We start from the raw sequence: 16,681 nt of genomic DNA, 5'->3' as shown, positions 1-16,681 counted from the left end.
GAGTCTCACGTACGCAGGCCAAAGGCCACTTTGGTTATTTAATTTTCCAAAAATAGATTTTTGCTCACTTAAAATATTATATTTTCCATTTTAACACTCCTCAAGTCAATTTAACATCTAATTGGGCTCTAAATTGGCCTTGAGTCTTAGAGTTCGAGCATCATTGAGGAAAGGGGGCCTAAGTCGTAAGGGATACAAAATACGATGTTTACACCTTGCGACAATCATGTTTTCACACTTGACTACGATATGCATGACCAAGGTATGATCTCTACCTTCTGGAGGCAACTTATCATCTGAAAGTGAGACTTGGTTGGTGGCCAACACTAATGATACCATGCCCTCGAAGGAGGAGTCTGTAATATTGGTAGGAACATGCATTTCCTTCAATACTTTCAATAGAGCTTCACGAAGGACCTCGAAAGATAGCAACAGGGCTAAGATAGAAATTTGAGCTGAAGATTTTTTCAACTACTGAATCACACTATAATCGGCCTTTCGGATGGTTTTCAGGAATTCCTCGGCTTCTTCAGTGGTGACCTTATTCCTGATTGGTTTGGTTGTGCTCTTACCAATCTCTTTCTTCCTCTTTTCAAGTTCTTCAGGAGTATATCATCGACCACTCCTAGTGAGTCATGCTAGGCCTAAAGAGACATTAGAGCAAATCTCTTCCTTTCTAGTTCAAGTGGAAATCAAAGTTACATCGTACTTCCATGGGACACGATGACTATCCTTGTAAGGGAAGGGCTTCGGCATACGGATGACCACATCTTCTTGAGTCTGCATATTTGGCACCATATGCTGTACAACACAAACCTAATATATATATATATATATATATATATGTCATAGGTTGGCAATACTAGGAATTACATTCCTAGTTGTATTTGGTCATACTTGACCGACTTACAAGCAATGGGCCTTGTGGGCTTAAGTGGCAATTTAAGCCACAATTTTCAAAATATGTGTGAAAATGCTATCTTGTATTGACAATATCATTTAAGTCCCATAATTTTCAAAAGGACAAAATTTAGATAAAATACTTTAGGTGCTATTTTTTAAATTTCCCACTTAAAATTGAGCCATATAACTACTTAACTAAAAAATATATTTCCATCCTATGAGAAAAAATCTACATTGTAGAATCTTAAAAGGAGAACCTAACAAAAAGTTGTACCTAATCCTAACTCTTTTCAAAATATATACGACAATGCTACCCATCAATGTTCCTTAAAAATTGAAAACACCCCATGAGATGAGATGTTCACTAAATACAATGTTTAAACGATGGCGTCTCAAACACAAACACTCGAAACATTTTTATTTTATGCTGCCCAGAGTCTTTAGTCTTTTACCAAACGGGTCCTCTGAGATGGTCACGGCGGGAAAAGGGTCAAAAGCAAAGCGGGAAGTGGCGGGAACAAATTGGAGGCTAAAACTAAAGGACACGAAATTGGCATATTAAATACAGATTTACACATAGGCCCCACCGACTATTTATGTTCCTATACCCTTCTCATTTTTCTCTATCAGGCGATTTCAATGGCGAGAAGAAGAAGCAAAGCTAGGGTTTCCGAAGAAGAAGAAGAAGGACCCTCAACTCACGAAAAGAGCCTCTACGAGGTACCCAAAAATTTGTTATTCTTATTATTTTTAGGATAAATTAGATTGGTTATTAAAGATTGAGATAGTTGTTATTTGTTTTGGCTGAGCAAAATGTTAGTAAATTTCATTAAGATAATCAAATTTGGTGTACATGATCTGCCAAACAGACATAAGACATGAGAGCAGACATAGGATTGTGTTAGGGAAATTTATAATGCCTTATAAGAAAGAAGATGTAGCCATCTCTTTCTTGTATTTGGGATAGAAAGTTACACCAGCAAGTGGGAAAAAGGGGAATCAAGAAGATGGTTCATTTAGTTTGTATGCCTGCCATCTTGAGTGAGGTCTCACTCTTATTATCTAGATGGCTCTCCTCCTCTAGTATAAGGAATTGTCTAATGCCCATGACAACATTGATTATGTTTCTGCAAGCTTGTTCTTGAGAAGAAGGATCTGGTTAATGGGAGACTCTGTATTCTTTGGACAGTGCATATCCTAGTTAGATTTTTGTTAGTGGTTCTCTATGTTGTGTTTTAAGGAATGAGTAGAAAAATTGACTACTTTTTTAATTAAGCTAGTTTTCTTATAAGAGATCTAGTGGTGGAAGAAATTTCTCTTTATTGCTTCTCTCAAAAGAAATAAGAAATTTAGGAAAAATTTTAAGCTCGTTTATTATTATTATTAATTTCTTTTATAGAATGATAAGTTTTGCTCTTGACATTTAAGTCTTCCTCAAGAGTGTTCTCACATCTTGTCATGAAATCATAATGGGCTGGATGAGTTGCTTCTTGGGGTAGTCCTAAACTTGCTAGAATTCTATATGTGGTAGTTTAGGAGTCTTGCCTGTTCTTAAGAGTTACACACCTCTTGGTGGGAGGATAACTGTGAATTATGCCCTTGCTCATGTCTTTTTGTCCACTATTTCTTGGTTTCAGTATCAGTTCACGTGGTTGTTAAGATAGTGAATCTACATAAAACATGTCAGGGGCTGGCTTAGGAGATGAGCAATAGGATCTATTGATACTGAATCTTCATGTTAGGGTTGATTTTTTTTGGAACTTTGAAATTAGGGCCTTGCTTGGGAAATGCTCTTGGGAACTTGTCAAAAAAAGGTCTTGTAGTTTCAGGCATATTGTACAATAAGAACCTTTTTATTTTCTTGTTTCATGTTTTGAGTCTGTGCTCAATGTTACTCAAGTTGTAGGGAGTGAATGAATTGGTAACTTGTTGTGTCATTTGTTATGAGGTTGTTTTATGTTGGTTTTAATGTTTTATTTAATTTTATACTAGTAGATGCTACACCCAATACTTATAAACTCTTTATATATATATATATATATAAAGATATCTGGCTATAAATGTTATTATGAGGAACTTTGGTTGCTATCTCATGAAAATAACTGAAATTCACATTGTAATGTTCTTTTTGGATATCATTGTAATGCATGATTTAATGTTTGTTTTAAGTTCTAGACTAAATGCATTTTAGTGATTGTATTGGTTTACTTGGACAATATGGCTTCGTTTACCTATTAATTATTTTTTGATGGGTACCTATTAATGAATTTGACTTGCATTGTTAGCTTTTTTGTGCTTTTTCCCTGGTTTGGCTTGGTTCCATTTTTTAAGTTCCAATATCCTTTTGTAATTTATTGAATCATCAAGGACATGTTTAATTTATATTTTGTGTATTGATGCTTAAATACTGCTTAAATTACATTGGCGTACTAGAAAATTTGGCTTCATATCCTTGTGATCCTGGGGATGAACTTTTTCCTTTTGTTACTGTTTTGACCACAGTAACTTAGAATCACACCAAACTTTCTCATTTTTGCAAGTCCTAGCACAGTTAGGCTCATTGGTGGCCCATTGTGTTGCATTCTCTGCGTCTTTGTTTGATCTCTTGTTCCTCATGTCCTCTTTCTTGCTTTACTGTTGTGTTAGATTTGTATCAGTGTAAAGTGGAGCAGGGTTTATTAAATAATGAACCGCTGTTTGTAGGTTCTTGGTGTGGAGAGGACAGCATCTCAACAGGAAATAAAGAAAGCTTACTATAAGTTGGCATTGCGACTCCATCCTGATAAAAATCCCGGTGATGAGGTAATAGTTTATTTTCTTGATACCAATTTTATCAAGTACAGATTTCTTTGCATGTGACCTAATACTTCACTTCTTAAAGGAGGCTAAAGTGAAGTTTCAGCAATTGCAAAAGGTGATATCTATTCTTGGGGATGAGGAGAAGCGAGCAGTCTATGATCAGACTGGTTGTGTTGATGATGCTGTGAGTGAATGCTTAAAATGTTTAATGCTTCTAACTTTGTTTAATTTAATCAAATCAAAGTGTTCTTGGATATCCTATAGGATAAGGATACTCCACCTTTTTTTACAAGTTAAAGGCACAAATTTAATTCACTCATTACTAGATTATTTTGTCCACTGTGAGGACTGTAGCCAAAAGATACTGCGTACTCATTTGCCTTTTTCATTAATCAGGACCTTGCTGGGGAGGTGGTCCAAAATCTGCATGCTTTTTTCAGAACTATGTACAAAAAGGTTACATCAATTTTATCTGGTCAACATCTTTACTAATTCATATAACTTCTATTAGTTTTCAGTTTTGTAAGGCTTTAAATGCACAACTGCAGGTTACCGAGGCTGACATTGAAGAGTTTGAAGCAAACTATAGAGGATCAGATTCAGAAAAGAAAGATTTAATTGATCTGTATAATAAGCACAAGGGTAACATGAACAGGTACAATAGTAACGATTTAGCCTCATAGTAACGATTTAGCCTCTTCATGAAAAATTGCCATTTTGACATTTAATTTATTTCCTGGACAGACTCTTCTGTTCAATGCTTTGTTCAGAACCTCAACTTGATTCACATCGTTTCAAGGATATTCTTGATGAGACAATAGCAGCAGGTAATAATTTCTAGTTGCTTTTGATGAGTTAAATTTGCTATGACATTAGCTGTTCTTGAATTTATAGTGGGGAAATATTTAGGGTCTGATTCAGTTCTGCTTTGCAAGTTGAAAATGGATGACTGACACTATAGTTGATCGTTTTCAACACATAGATCCACAGTTTAGTAGCGGATTATTGAATATTTTACACCTTTGTAAGATGGTACTTTATTTTTTTAGTTGTGAATTGTTTGCCTATCTCGTCTTTGGATTGTCTCCATTAAAAAGAATATTGCTTAAAAGTTACTGGTTGGTGTCTCAATTTCAATGTACCATCATATACGGTAGTAAAAAATCTGACTCCTTATATGTATTTCCAGGCATGCTTTATTAAATTCAATGATGTTGACTTCTTGCTTTTGTAGGAGAACTGAAGGCAACCAAAGCCTACCAGAAATGGGCGAAGAAAGTATCTGAGACAAAACCACCTACCAGTCCTTTGAAAAGGAGGAAGTAAGTAATTTGCTGCACGGAATTTTGCCTGTGTTCTGTACTTTTTTACTGAATTTGGTCTTGACAACATTTTACAGGTCAAATAAAGGGTCAGAAGCAGATCTATTGGCAGTCATATCTCAACGCAGAAGTGAGAGGAAAGATCAATTTGATTCTATGTTCTCATCTTTGGTTTCAAAGTATGGTGGGAATAGTTCTGTTTCAGAGCCCACTGAAGAAGAGTTTGAGGCTGCGCAGAAAAAAATTGAAAGCCGCAGGACCTCCAAAAAATCAAGGCGGAAGTAACTGACCTCTGAATAGAACCATGCCCTATGAATTGATTGTGTACAAATTCTGATTCTGCTGGCTGTTACTGTTTAAATGAGATTCAGAACCGTATGTATGTGAGCTATCTTTCTGCTAAATGTTCTGCAATTGCCATGACTAGACAGGGTAAATTACACATACCACCCCTGTTTTTATTCCCTTAAAACATGGAACTATCTTGTGATTTATTCTACGACAGTTAACTTTAACGGAATTCAATGATTTGGTAAGTGCCGACATCAAATGCAGAAAGAATTGAAGATCAAAAAATCGTTCAACCCTCAACTCTCTTTCAATCCCATTTGGGTTTGTGTATGTTTACAATGCCTTTAAGTTTGAAGGTAGAACTATCTTTTTCATTAATTCTTTCTCAATGGGTGTTGGCATTTGTTACGTCATCAAACTTCATTGAAGTTATTGAAAATGCTTCATAAGGATAAAAACCACCATCAAAGTGTCACATAATAAAGGGAAAATTATTTTAGCACCTTAAATTATACTTCATGTTACACTTTACACCTTAAATTTTTCGAATGCATATTTTGCACCTTGAACTATGATTCCTGTTACACTTTGTATCCTGTTGTTAAGCTTACTGTTAACTTAGATGAAAATTCAAAGTTTAGGGTTCAAAGTGTAGTAAGGAGTATAGTTTAGGATGGTAAAGTGTAATTTACCTTTTGTTTTTAAAGTACTAAGAAGATGGGCAATTAGGTCTTTTCACGTGGTATCATATTTTTCCATTTAAGTTAACAACAAACTTAACGTCGAGATGCAAAGTATAATAAGGGTCATAGTTTAGGTGCAAAATATGCATTCGAGAAGTTTAGGGTGCAAAGTATAACATGATGTATAGTATAGAGTGGTAAAATTTTTTTTTTTTTTTTTTTTTTTTTTTTTTCTCATTATAAAACATATGATAGTTCCATTTTGTAAGAGAATATCAGTCACGGGTGGCATTTGTAACTTGACCTTAAAAAGAGTTATCTGAAAATTAATCTCAAGAGGATTATCAATTATGGTCCTTGGTATAACTTTCATGGTCGGGGCTATTTTTATATACAATTTTGGCAAGTAGGCCATGATTAACCTCTCTCTTAGCAAAAGAACGTAAGATTCCTTTGTCATCTAACTAATTATAAAACACGGAAAGATATCTGCTCTTGTGGTCCTTTATGAAAGGAATAGCATAAAACTCTCTCTTTCTCGTCTACAACAAAACCCATCATATATACAGATAATACTATAGTGACGTTATAACCTGTGGTCTGCAATGAAAGCTAAGATGACGTTTTCTAATTATGTTGGAATCTATTCCCTTTCCATTTAAGCAACACAACAGCTATTGATTGTACAATTTCTACATAATGGAAAATATTTTTCTACAATCCTAGCCACTCCAATGACGATCTTGCCACCTACTTGGAATTGATTCGATATTTGATATAGCCCACCTGATTATTTGGTTTGGTTTTGGCTCATAATTCCTTCTTAATCAAAACTATGATTAAACCCAAGGAATAAAGATGAACATAATTTAATACTTTAGGTCATAGTTTAAGTCATTGATTATGTTCTGAAAGCCAATCATAAAAACCTACCTAATGCCAATGATCGTCCAGCACATGAGCGTTGTAAAATTTTCTACAATATCCCATCAAAGTTCAAACAAAAACTCTTTATCAGCTTTATGCTCCATTTATCACAATTTGTTATTCTTATTAACCTAAAGTGACAAGTTGGGTTCGAGTCCAAGAATTAGTATTTCCAATAAATTGAAGGTAAGACTGTTTATCATGATTTCTCCCAAATCCTTCAAAAGTGAGAGTTTTGTAAACTGAGTACAACTTTTTTTAAAATAATCTATATATATATATATATATATATATGAGTTGAGTTCAAATCACACCAATATAACTTTAAGTAATATTACACCACCTAATAACTTGTTATAGAATTCATATTTTGAAAATCCCACAGTTGAATTACATGTTCTATATGTTTTTAACATTTTTGTCAATTTTCATGTTAATTGAATGTTATTTACCATTTAATTCATAAACTCATCTTTTATACATTATTTTAAACTACAAAAACTTGAATTTAAAGAATTGATTGATGACATGACTATTAATCTTTGATCACATTGAAATTTTGCAAGCATGAAAAATATATAAAAATAATGTAATCTAACGGTAAATTTGTCAAAATTCGCATCTAATTAAAAAAATATTGAGTAGTGTAATATCGCTTACGGTTACACAAGGTATAACTTGAACTCAACTATATATATATATATATATATATATATATATAACCAAAGTCTTTGACTTTTGGCTAACCTCTTCACAATTTTCCACGTTAGCATTTTTTATTTATATTTTTTAATTTGATTTAATTCAATTTAATTCTTCTGATTTTATAACACCAAATTGCAAAAAAGTTATTAAATTTCTTTAAAAAAAATTAAATTTAGTTGTTTGGTGCCATACAACCACTATACTTAAAGGAGACCTAAATTATCACTTAATCAGAGAATTTTTAGGTAATCCTAACAAACTATATAGTAACTCCATTAATATAAATGTATTCCAAAAAATAGAATATATCTCCATAATTTGATAATTTCTACGTTGATGAATTTAAAAAAAAAAAAAAATTATCATATTCCCTTATATTTATCAATCACGTTTTCTTTCTCTTCTTTTTTTAATTTTTTTATATTAAAGTTGATTAGAAATTATAATTTTAATAGGATTTAAACTCTATAATTTTATCAAATGAGACTCAACAAATATATATCATTTTTAATTTCAATAGGATTTAAATTTTACATCAAATGGTTTCTACCAACATATTCATCCTTTTAAAAAAAATTATATGATCAAATTTGATTAGGAATCCATAACCCTAACCAAATTTGATTAGGAATCCATAACCCTATATTATATTTTAAATAGTTTTTTTTTTTTTTTTTTTTTTTTTTTTGGGATTATTCTTTCAACACCACTCTGCTGTATAGTCTCTTGCATTGATTTTGGTTCTTGAAGCGCCTTCAAAACAAAAGGTATGTATAGATTTCTTATCAGGTTTAATGTTAACATATATGAGAGATATTTTGATCAATTAGAAAAAGTTTGATGAAACATAAAAGGAAAAAGAACTATAGAACACACAATCTAAAAAGAAATAAATTAGGTAGAGGCTTTTGGAGATTGTTGTTTTTATTTTTGGAATTCTTTACATTCATGTATATGTATGTATTGGGTTTAATTGAATTGGAATTATCTTTGAAACTTTGGTTTTGATTGATTAATGAAAATGACAGAAGAAGTATGTTCCAATATTTGAAGACTTGTGTATATGTGTTGTTGTAGTTTAAACTTAGTATTTGAATTGTTAAATTGTTAATTCACAGTTTCATTGTTCATCTATTAATCATGAATAATAATATTGCTATTTGCAACCATCATGATATGGTATCAATGATGTGATCATTCTAAATACTTTCTTTTAGAGTTTAAATAGAGTCAATTTTATGATTAAAAAAATTTACAATTAAAAGACTTGAAATTACATTTTTTTTAAAAAAAAAATTATTGGATACGTTGGGTCTTAAATGACTTCTATTAAACTCCATCTTTTATGGCATCATTAAAAAGAAAACTCATATAGATAGGTATTAGGATATTATTTGAAACACTACCGCACACCCTTGGTGCGATGGTCGCTCCACAAGTATAAATACTTGTGGGGTGTGGGGGGGAAAGGGCTAGGGTTAAAGTCTCCAGAAGAGAGTTTCACACACATATACACTTAGATTAGGTTAGAGTAGAATTCTATCTTGTATAAAAAAAAATAAAAAAAAGGATATTATTTGAAACTACTATAATGGATTAACGTATTACACATAGTACAGATCTAACTGTAACATCCTATGCTATAAAATAAAAATTAGGCCTATGGTTATCTTCTCTTTGCAAAAAATGGTTAAATTCTTGTGATAGTCCACTTTTAGGTAAAATAGAAATTCTATTAACTAAGCTTTAAGAAATTTAAAATTCTATTTCAAAAATTTCCAAAATATTAGATTTTATTTTAATAATTTTATATTGTAAAAGAATAAAATTTATACATTACATACAATCATTACTTTAGTTATCTTTTAAATGATAGAGGATATGAGAATACAATTTGCATATCTACTATCAAAATAACATAGATTAGATTGGTGGTTAATAGTAAATTTAATTGCAATTGAGTATTGTGTGAAGTCATCACTATAGAATAGTCCACTTCGAGAAGTGTTATACGAAAAAAAAAAAAAAAAATTCTAAACCATTATATAGAACAAAAAATTGCTTATTTTAATTTATTTTCAAGTTATATATTTTTTTAAGTCAGGTCATAGACTTTTTAAAAAAAAAAATACTTTTAATTTTTATTTAACTATTCTGTGTACGGCACAGATTAGTGATTAGTTAAAATAAAAATAAAACATTTTGTTATAATAAAATTAGTGAAGCATAAAAGGTTACATAAGACAGTTTTTTCTTCGTAAAGTTTAAACTAGTATATGAGATTTTTAAGTACCAAGGGCAAGGACTATGACATAACACCTGCATGGTTGGGAAACATTCCCTTGTGTTGTGAGTGCTCTCCCATGAATTTGCAAATGCAAGCAAAGGTTTGCTTTTTTATTTGGTTTTCCTTATCTGTCACTTTAACTTTTGGCTTTCATGCTCTCTCTCTCTTTCTCTCTCCACATTTTCTTTTTGGTAGGTATTAACTATCTAATTAAGCAAAATATTTATCTAATAATATATATGTTGAAACGTTGCTTTACTTTAGTTTATCTTTCCACCTCTCTCACTCTCTCTACTTTTTGGGTAAGTGATCAACTTAATGATTATCATATTAATCCTGTACCTTACTTTACTTGAGTTTTGTCCTTCCGTCTCTCTCTCCTCTCACAAGGTAGCGTTATATCATCATTGTGGAACGTAGCTTTACTCATTTTTATGTCTCTCACCTATAAGATAAAACCCCTCAGAATTTCTGGAACTTCAATTGTAGTCTCAACAGTCATCCTCAGAAGAATTTTTCTCAGTGACCAAGGTACAAACTTCAACTACTATATATATATATATATATGGGCACAAATTTAGTTGATATAACTGTATGGATCTGCCTCTGAGGTGGGACTTACTGCAGTAACTAACTTTCAGCTTCTGAAGAACCCCCATGGAGACAGACAACGGTGACACAAAGTCAAAGATGGAAGACTATGAAGTGATGGAGCAGATAGGAAGAGGAGCATTTGGAGCTGCTTTTCTGGTTCTCCATAAGATTGAGAAAAAGAAGTAAGAGAGAGTTTTCTGACCAAGTTTGTTTCTTTATGCTAATTTCTTCAATTCTTTGGTTCTTGTCAGCAGCATCATTAAATGTTGTCTTGCTGTATACATATCAACCCACAAGTTGATTTTTTTTTTCAAGAATCTTGTTTGAGTAACTATATATGTTGACAACAAAATTATAATTCACATTAAGGGAATTTAACTTCCAAGGAAAGAAACTAAACAATTCAAGATATATCTGTCTTTGAATCCATTCCAAAACCTCTAATTTGCTTGAAGCTGTGCTCTTAGTTTCCATTTTGTTAATTATTTTACTTTCTTTTATCTTTTTAGGTATGTTCTGAAGAAGATTCGCTTGGCAAAGCAAACAGAGAAGTTCAAACGTACAGCACATCAGGAGGTCACTAAACAAAAAAACTTCCGTTACATATTAAATGTAGAAATTTATTGTCTGCTTCATTAATATAATTATTTTGGTACTGATCTACCCTATATAGGTGTTGTCCTTTTCAGTTTATCTGTCCTCTCAGCAATGTGGTTTCAGCATATATGTTCTCCCTATATTTGGGCAGTCAAATATAGAATAGTAAACTTCATTTTCTAACTTTTCATTGTCCACAACAATTTGACAACCTTTTTGAAACTGCTTAGTTGATATGTTGGGATTGGTTTAAGAAAAAATGGTGTCAGTAGTGGACTCGTATAAAAATATAATGCATCAATCATAAGAAGTGAAAAAAATTGTGATTTTTGTTGTTTGTTTTGTCTATAGCATTGCTCTATATCCTCAATTCTACCACATTACTTTGATGACATTGTCATGTCTTGGATGCTCTACTTTTTGTTCAAGAAACATTCAGTTACATACTGAGGCAATATACCACATTTAAAATAGTACTCACACACCACACCAACATATGCATCTCTACTTCTCATTACAAGCAAATTGGTCCATACTAATAAATGGAGAAGGGCACAGAATCATTTATGAACAAATTTGACTAAGCATTACTTTTCATTATACTAAACATTTTTTTAGATCCTTCCTCTTTGAAACCCACTGAATGATTTATACCAATGATATTTCTACAATATATGATGCTAACAAGGACATAGTATAACAATATTTAGCCAATTACAATCTGAAGATCTTGATTTCATGTCTATCTTTTCCATGAACTATCCTAGAAGATAGCCTTTATAGTCAACCTCACATGCATGAACTTTTTCTTTAATTGAAAATTTTATGGAAATAACTTTAACAATGCAGTCAATGCTCCTAACTCACATCACTAATAGTTCCTTTATTTCTATTGCAGATGAACTTAATTGCTCAACTAAATAATCCATATATTGTGCAGTACAAAGATGCTTGGGTAGAGAAGGTGAATGTGCAATATTTTTTGCTCCTAAATCTGCAAATAACTTCAGATGAGATGATAGGCCAATAATTTAGAGCACTGTAGCTATTGTGATTTTTTATTATTTTTTAAAAGAAATTCTTTGACATGGATCTTCATGAGTTGTTCTGTTTGTAGGGAGACTGCATATGCATTGTAACTGGCTATTGTGAAGGAGGAGACATGTAAGTATGGAACTTTTGTGTAAAATATTTTGTATGGGTTTTGGATTATGTAACAAAATGTGTTTTTCACATCAATTGAGAAGATTATACACAAATTCAGAGCCATGTGAGAAAGTTGATTCCAAGTAATGCTAATGAAGGATTGATGGCACCTGTTCAGACAGCAGCTAAAAAAGAAAGAAAGAAAGAGAGAGAAAAACCTGTTTAGTGTAAAAAATTATTTCTGTAAATATTTAGAAGGAAACAAATATATAAAAGCAATCAGAATGTCAACTGAATTCAGGAACCTTATATTTTTTTCGTTTCTCTGGAGCAGGGCTGAAAACATTAAAAAAGCTAGAGGCATATTTTTTCCAGAGGAGGTAATCAGTAAGATTCCATGGTCTTTAGTCCTTTATATGTACTTAGATAAGGTAATATTCACTTACTTTGTATCATTATTCTGTTTTGTTTTCAGAAGCTTTGCAAATGGCTGACTCAGTTGTTGCTAGCTGTGGACTACCTGCACTCTAATCGTGTACTTCACAGAGATCTTAAGGTACTGTAATATAACCATCCTTGCAAAGCAAAAGATACTATGATCTATATTTATTTTAATATAACTTCATTAAATTCCAGTGTTCCAACATATTCCTAACAAAGGAGAATGACGTCCGGCTTGGTATGAAGGCCTAATGATTATTAAGGGAGCAGAATTTTGTTTGCTACATCAGGTTTGACTTCCATGTCATCATGTCTTCTAAAGCAATGTATATCTTACATGGACTGTACAGGTGACTTTGGACTCGCAAAACTACTGAACACGGAAGAGCTTACGTCCTCGGTATGGACTTGTGTATATATCTTTTGTGTGCTGATTGTTTAGTTTGTGTCAACTTGTCAACCTACAAAACTGTCTTAAAACCCTATTACTGTAACACACGGCCCTGCCCAAAATTTTCTGATGTTTGTGATGTCTACAGTGGTACCATCATGGCTTAAGTGTCTGAGATTTTAGGGTTTAGGTTAAAACTACTTAGCTAAGTTCGTTATTCACATTTGTCTGTCATCAACTCCCATTTGATTTTATATAGGTTGTTGGAACTCCTAACTACATGTGTCCTGAGCTCCTGGCAGACATTCCTTATGGTTACAAATCTGATATATGGTCGCTTGGTAAGAATAGTGGAAGCAAGGTTCTAATTCAACAAAGCTGTGTCCATGATTTTGACTAGGAATAACATCTTGTTTATTCTTCAGGCTGCTGTATGTTTGAAATCGCTGCTCATCAACCAGCATTCAGAGCTCCTGTAAGTTAAAGCTTCAGCCATTTATACTGGAGAAATTATTTGTTAGAATGGTGTCTTTTGTACTTCAGTTAAAAAAGTAAAATAAATCCATTTTATCATTTAATTTAACAGGACATGGCTGGACTCATCAACAAAATAAACAGATCCTCCATTTCTCCACTCCCAATTGCATATTCCTCCACAATGTAAGTGAATTATCCAAAGTCGCCAACCAGGGCAATAAATTCATGAATAATGCATTTAACAGTTCCATTTGCCATTTTCCTCCTTATAAATTCTCTAGTTCATTATTGATTTACATGTATCAACTGAAACAAGGGCTTAAATCTCACAGGAAACAACTTATCAAGAGCATGCTGCGGAAGAACCCAGAACACAGACCAACTGTGAGTTCAGATCAATCCACTCCCATATCTGATTTGTGTTTGAACTCCATGATCCATTGTAACCTTTACAACTTCATAATTTCAGGCAGCAGAACTTTTGAGGCATCCACATTTACAACAATATCTCCTCCGTTGCCGTAATCCTTCTTCTATTTTTCTACCAATCAAGCCCGTAAACAATTTCAAGGAGAAGGGATCAAGAAAGTCATTATCTAGTAGACCTAGCATTGGCAAAGACAAAGAAAAAGAGGCTGGAGTACTAGACCCACTTGAAGACAACCTATCTGAAAGAAATTCTGATGTGCAGCCAAGCTTACTGCCTGACAGTGACAAGCCAATGGTGTCAGCTAGAGCAGAAGACAACCTAGAGACAAAGAAGATTGATCATAACATCTATACAGTTGAAATATCTAATGCTATCAATGGTTCAAGAGATGTGTCAACTGATTCTAAAGAAATTGTTTGCAATGGAGACAACCAAGCAGACTTTGGAAATTCACCTGAAGAGGGGAGGACTAACATTGAGACTAACTTGGGGAGTACACTGAATTCTCTGCATGAGGAACAGGAAAACAATACTGAAAAAATTAAACAATTGAAAGATGTTAATATCACAACTGTGACCACAAAGGATGAAACATTTTGCAACCCAGCTCAAAAAGAAGCTGAAGTAGAGGTTAAGTGTGCTAAACCTGAGAAATTTTGCAACCAAGTTCAAGAAGACGCTAAAGCTGAGAGCGAGTTTGTTAAACCAGGGAACCAAGTGCGTGACGAAACTGAAGCAGAGGGCAAGGTTGCTACACCAGTGGATTCTGGGAAGTTGACAGTGTCCTGTGCAGGATGCACCAATAAAGATGGTTCCCTTGATGATGAAAGTTCATTGTCAGCTGAGCAAATTGTTGAAAATAAACCTGATGTAGAGTCTAGAACTATACAACAAAGGGAAAGTCCTGATGCATACACTGAAGCTTCACACATGGATTACACATTGTCTGAAAGTAATGATACACTTCCATTTAAAGATAAAGTAAGAGCAAAAACAGATAACCTTAGCTGCTCTTTGCAGACAGAGAAAGATGATGCTCATGTAAATAATCAGGCACCTAATGGCATCTCTTTACTGAGTACACTTACTGCAATTGGTGGTGATGAAACCAAAAGTGAGTGGGATAATCCCTGCCAGCAAAGAGCGGATGCTCTGGAGTCTCTGCTTGAGCTATGTGCGCAGCTACTTAAGCAGGACAAACTTGATGAGCTTGCTGGTGTACTAAGACCATTTGGAGAAGAAGCAGTCTCATCTAGAGAAACAGCAATTTGGTTGACAAAGAGCCTCATGTCTGCACAAAAATTTAATGGAGGAACCTAATTTTTGAGAGCCAGTTGGTGTTAACTTATTCATCACTATAAGAATGTGTCTTGTTGAATGCGTTAAAATAAAATGTATATCATCTATATCGTTGTTTCGATTACAGATTAGAGGCTTGGCAATAAAATATAGCACAGATTGTTAACTTACCATTTGCTTTGATTGGAAATGAACCTAAATTTTCTTACAAGTAATGTCTGCTTCTGACTACAACTATTCATTGGATGCAAATGCTCTATACTCTACAGAAAATGTATCGAATTTTTTATTTTTCCATTTGTTTGTTTGGAGGATTAATTGTTATTGAAGAGTAGTTAGGTTTTGTTGCCTTAGGCCCTTCTTACATTTTGTTGCCAAAAAAACTAGGTATACTGCCTGTAGTCCTATGATTATTACTCTGGGGTACCAAGTAGCAGCTTTGCAAGGTGAAACTTCAACATGATTTATGGCTCCTTTTTGTTTGAATCAATCGACAATTACATCACAAGGTGGTCTAGATTACACATTAGTTTCAAACTGTATACTAACTTCAAAATGTGGTTTACAAATTATAAATCCTTTCCCCTCTATGACCATGTAATAGTTTGATTTACTTACCACAAAGAGATGAACAGACAAAATCCAAGCTGCTGTTCCTTTTTTTTTTTTTTTTTAAAGAGCTGCAGTTCTTTAAAAAAATAAAAAAATAAAAAAAATCAACTTTATAACCACTAATTTATCAGAAAAATTAGCAATTTACCACTGTTTTGAAAATATATAGGAATTTACCACCTTTTTGAAACTCGAATTCTAAAAAATCAACTTCTTTGAAAAAATATACTTCAAATATAAAAAATTTTCAACATTTTTTTATGGTACTCGAATTCCATGAACTCGAGTACTATGAAAAACATGATTTTACCAAAATAGAGATAAATTGCAACATAATTTATAAAAATATGCTATTTGACTATTTTTGCCGATGGTGTCCCCATAGCATCTTTGGTAACTATGCACAAAATTCTTTTCCCCAACTTCCATGAGAACAGTATGAATTGACATAAAATGATGGTTTGTAATGAATGATGAATGATGACGCTTGGCATGATTAAACCAATGTCATATTAACTATCACTTGTTACAATCTGTGTCTTGTTTTGTCCCACTAAGACATAATTGATAATTGTGATTGTATATATACACCGGACATAAGCGGACTAAACTGGTTGAATTTATTTAATATGTGTTTCCAAATATTCCTACATTTAGTGTTCTTTTGATCTGCTTATTTTGCTGAAATTGAAATTTTGTTGTTGAAAATAATGCAAATAAACGTAAAAATTAGCTGAAATAGTACAATGAGACCCATGAATAATACCAAAAAGTGCA

The 16,681-nt window shown here is 32.8% G+C and overlaps 2 protein-coding genes across 4 annotated transcripts; both read left to right on the top strand.

Annotated features, from left to right (window-relative positions):
• Positions 1–1,319: 1,319 nt before the first annotated feature.
• LOC115952237 (chaperone protein dnaJ 6-like) lies at positions 1,320–5,608 on the top strand. Its single transcript, XM_031069328.1, has 9 exons — positions 1,320–1,623; positions 3,607–3,705; positions 3,785–3,886; positions 4,099–4,158; positions 4,251–4,357; positions 4,447–4,529; positions 4,937–5,024; positions 5,102–5,361; positions 5,419–5,608. Exons 1-8 carry the CDS (start codon positions 1,543–1,545, stop codon positions 5,307–5,309), a joined length of 828 nt encoding a protein of 275 aa, XP_030925188.1. The 5' UTR covers positions 1,320–1,542; the 3' UTR covers positions 5,310–5,361; positions 5,419–5,608.
• A 4,628-nt stretch (positions 5,609–10,236) lies between these two features.
• On the top strand, positions 10,237–15,538 carry LOC115953012 (serine/threonine-protein kinase Nek6-like). 3 transcript variants are annotated; one of them, XM_031070422.1, is made up of 14 exons: positions 10,237–10,448; positions 10,568–10,693; positions 11,021–11,087; positions 12,007–12,072; positions 12,226–12,272; positions 12,589–12,634; positions 12,730–12,810; positions 12,891–12,933; positions 13,046–13,095; positions 13,346–13,427; positions 13,512–13,561; positions 13,673–13,746; positions 13,896–13,947; positions 14,033–15,538. In XM_031070422.1, exons 2-14 carry the CDS (start codon positions 10,575–10,577, stop codon positions 15,311–15,313), a joined length of 2,058 nt encoding a protein of 685 aa, XP_030926282.1. In that variant the 5' UTR covers positions 10,237–10,448; positions 10,568–10,574; the 3' UTR covers positions 15,314–15,538. The 3 variants fall into 3 exon arrangements, with proteins under 3 accessions (XP_030926282.1, XP_030926280.1, XP_030926281.1); XM_031070420.1 differs by having other exon boundaries at positions 10,559–10,693; XM_031070421.1 differs by having other exon boundaries at positions 10,545–10,693.
• Positions 15,539–16,681: the final 1,143 nt, after the last annotated feature.

Source organism: Quercus lobata, chromosome 7, assembly GCF_001633185.2.
Source record: "Quercus lobata isolate SW786 chromosome 7, ValleyOak3.0 Primary Assembly, whole genome shotgun sequence".
Taxonomy (NCBI): Eukaryota; Viridiplantae; Streptophyta; class Magnoliopsida; order Fagales; family Fagaceae; genus Quercus; species Quercus lobata.
This window is presented reverse-complemented; position numbering and strand designations above follow the sequence as displayed.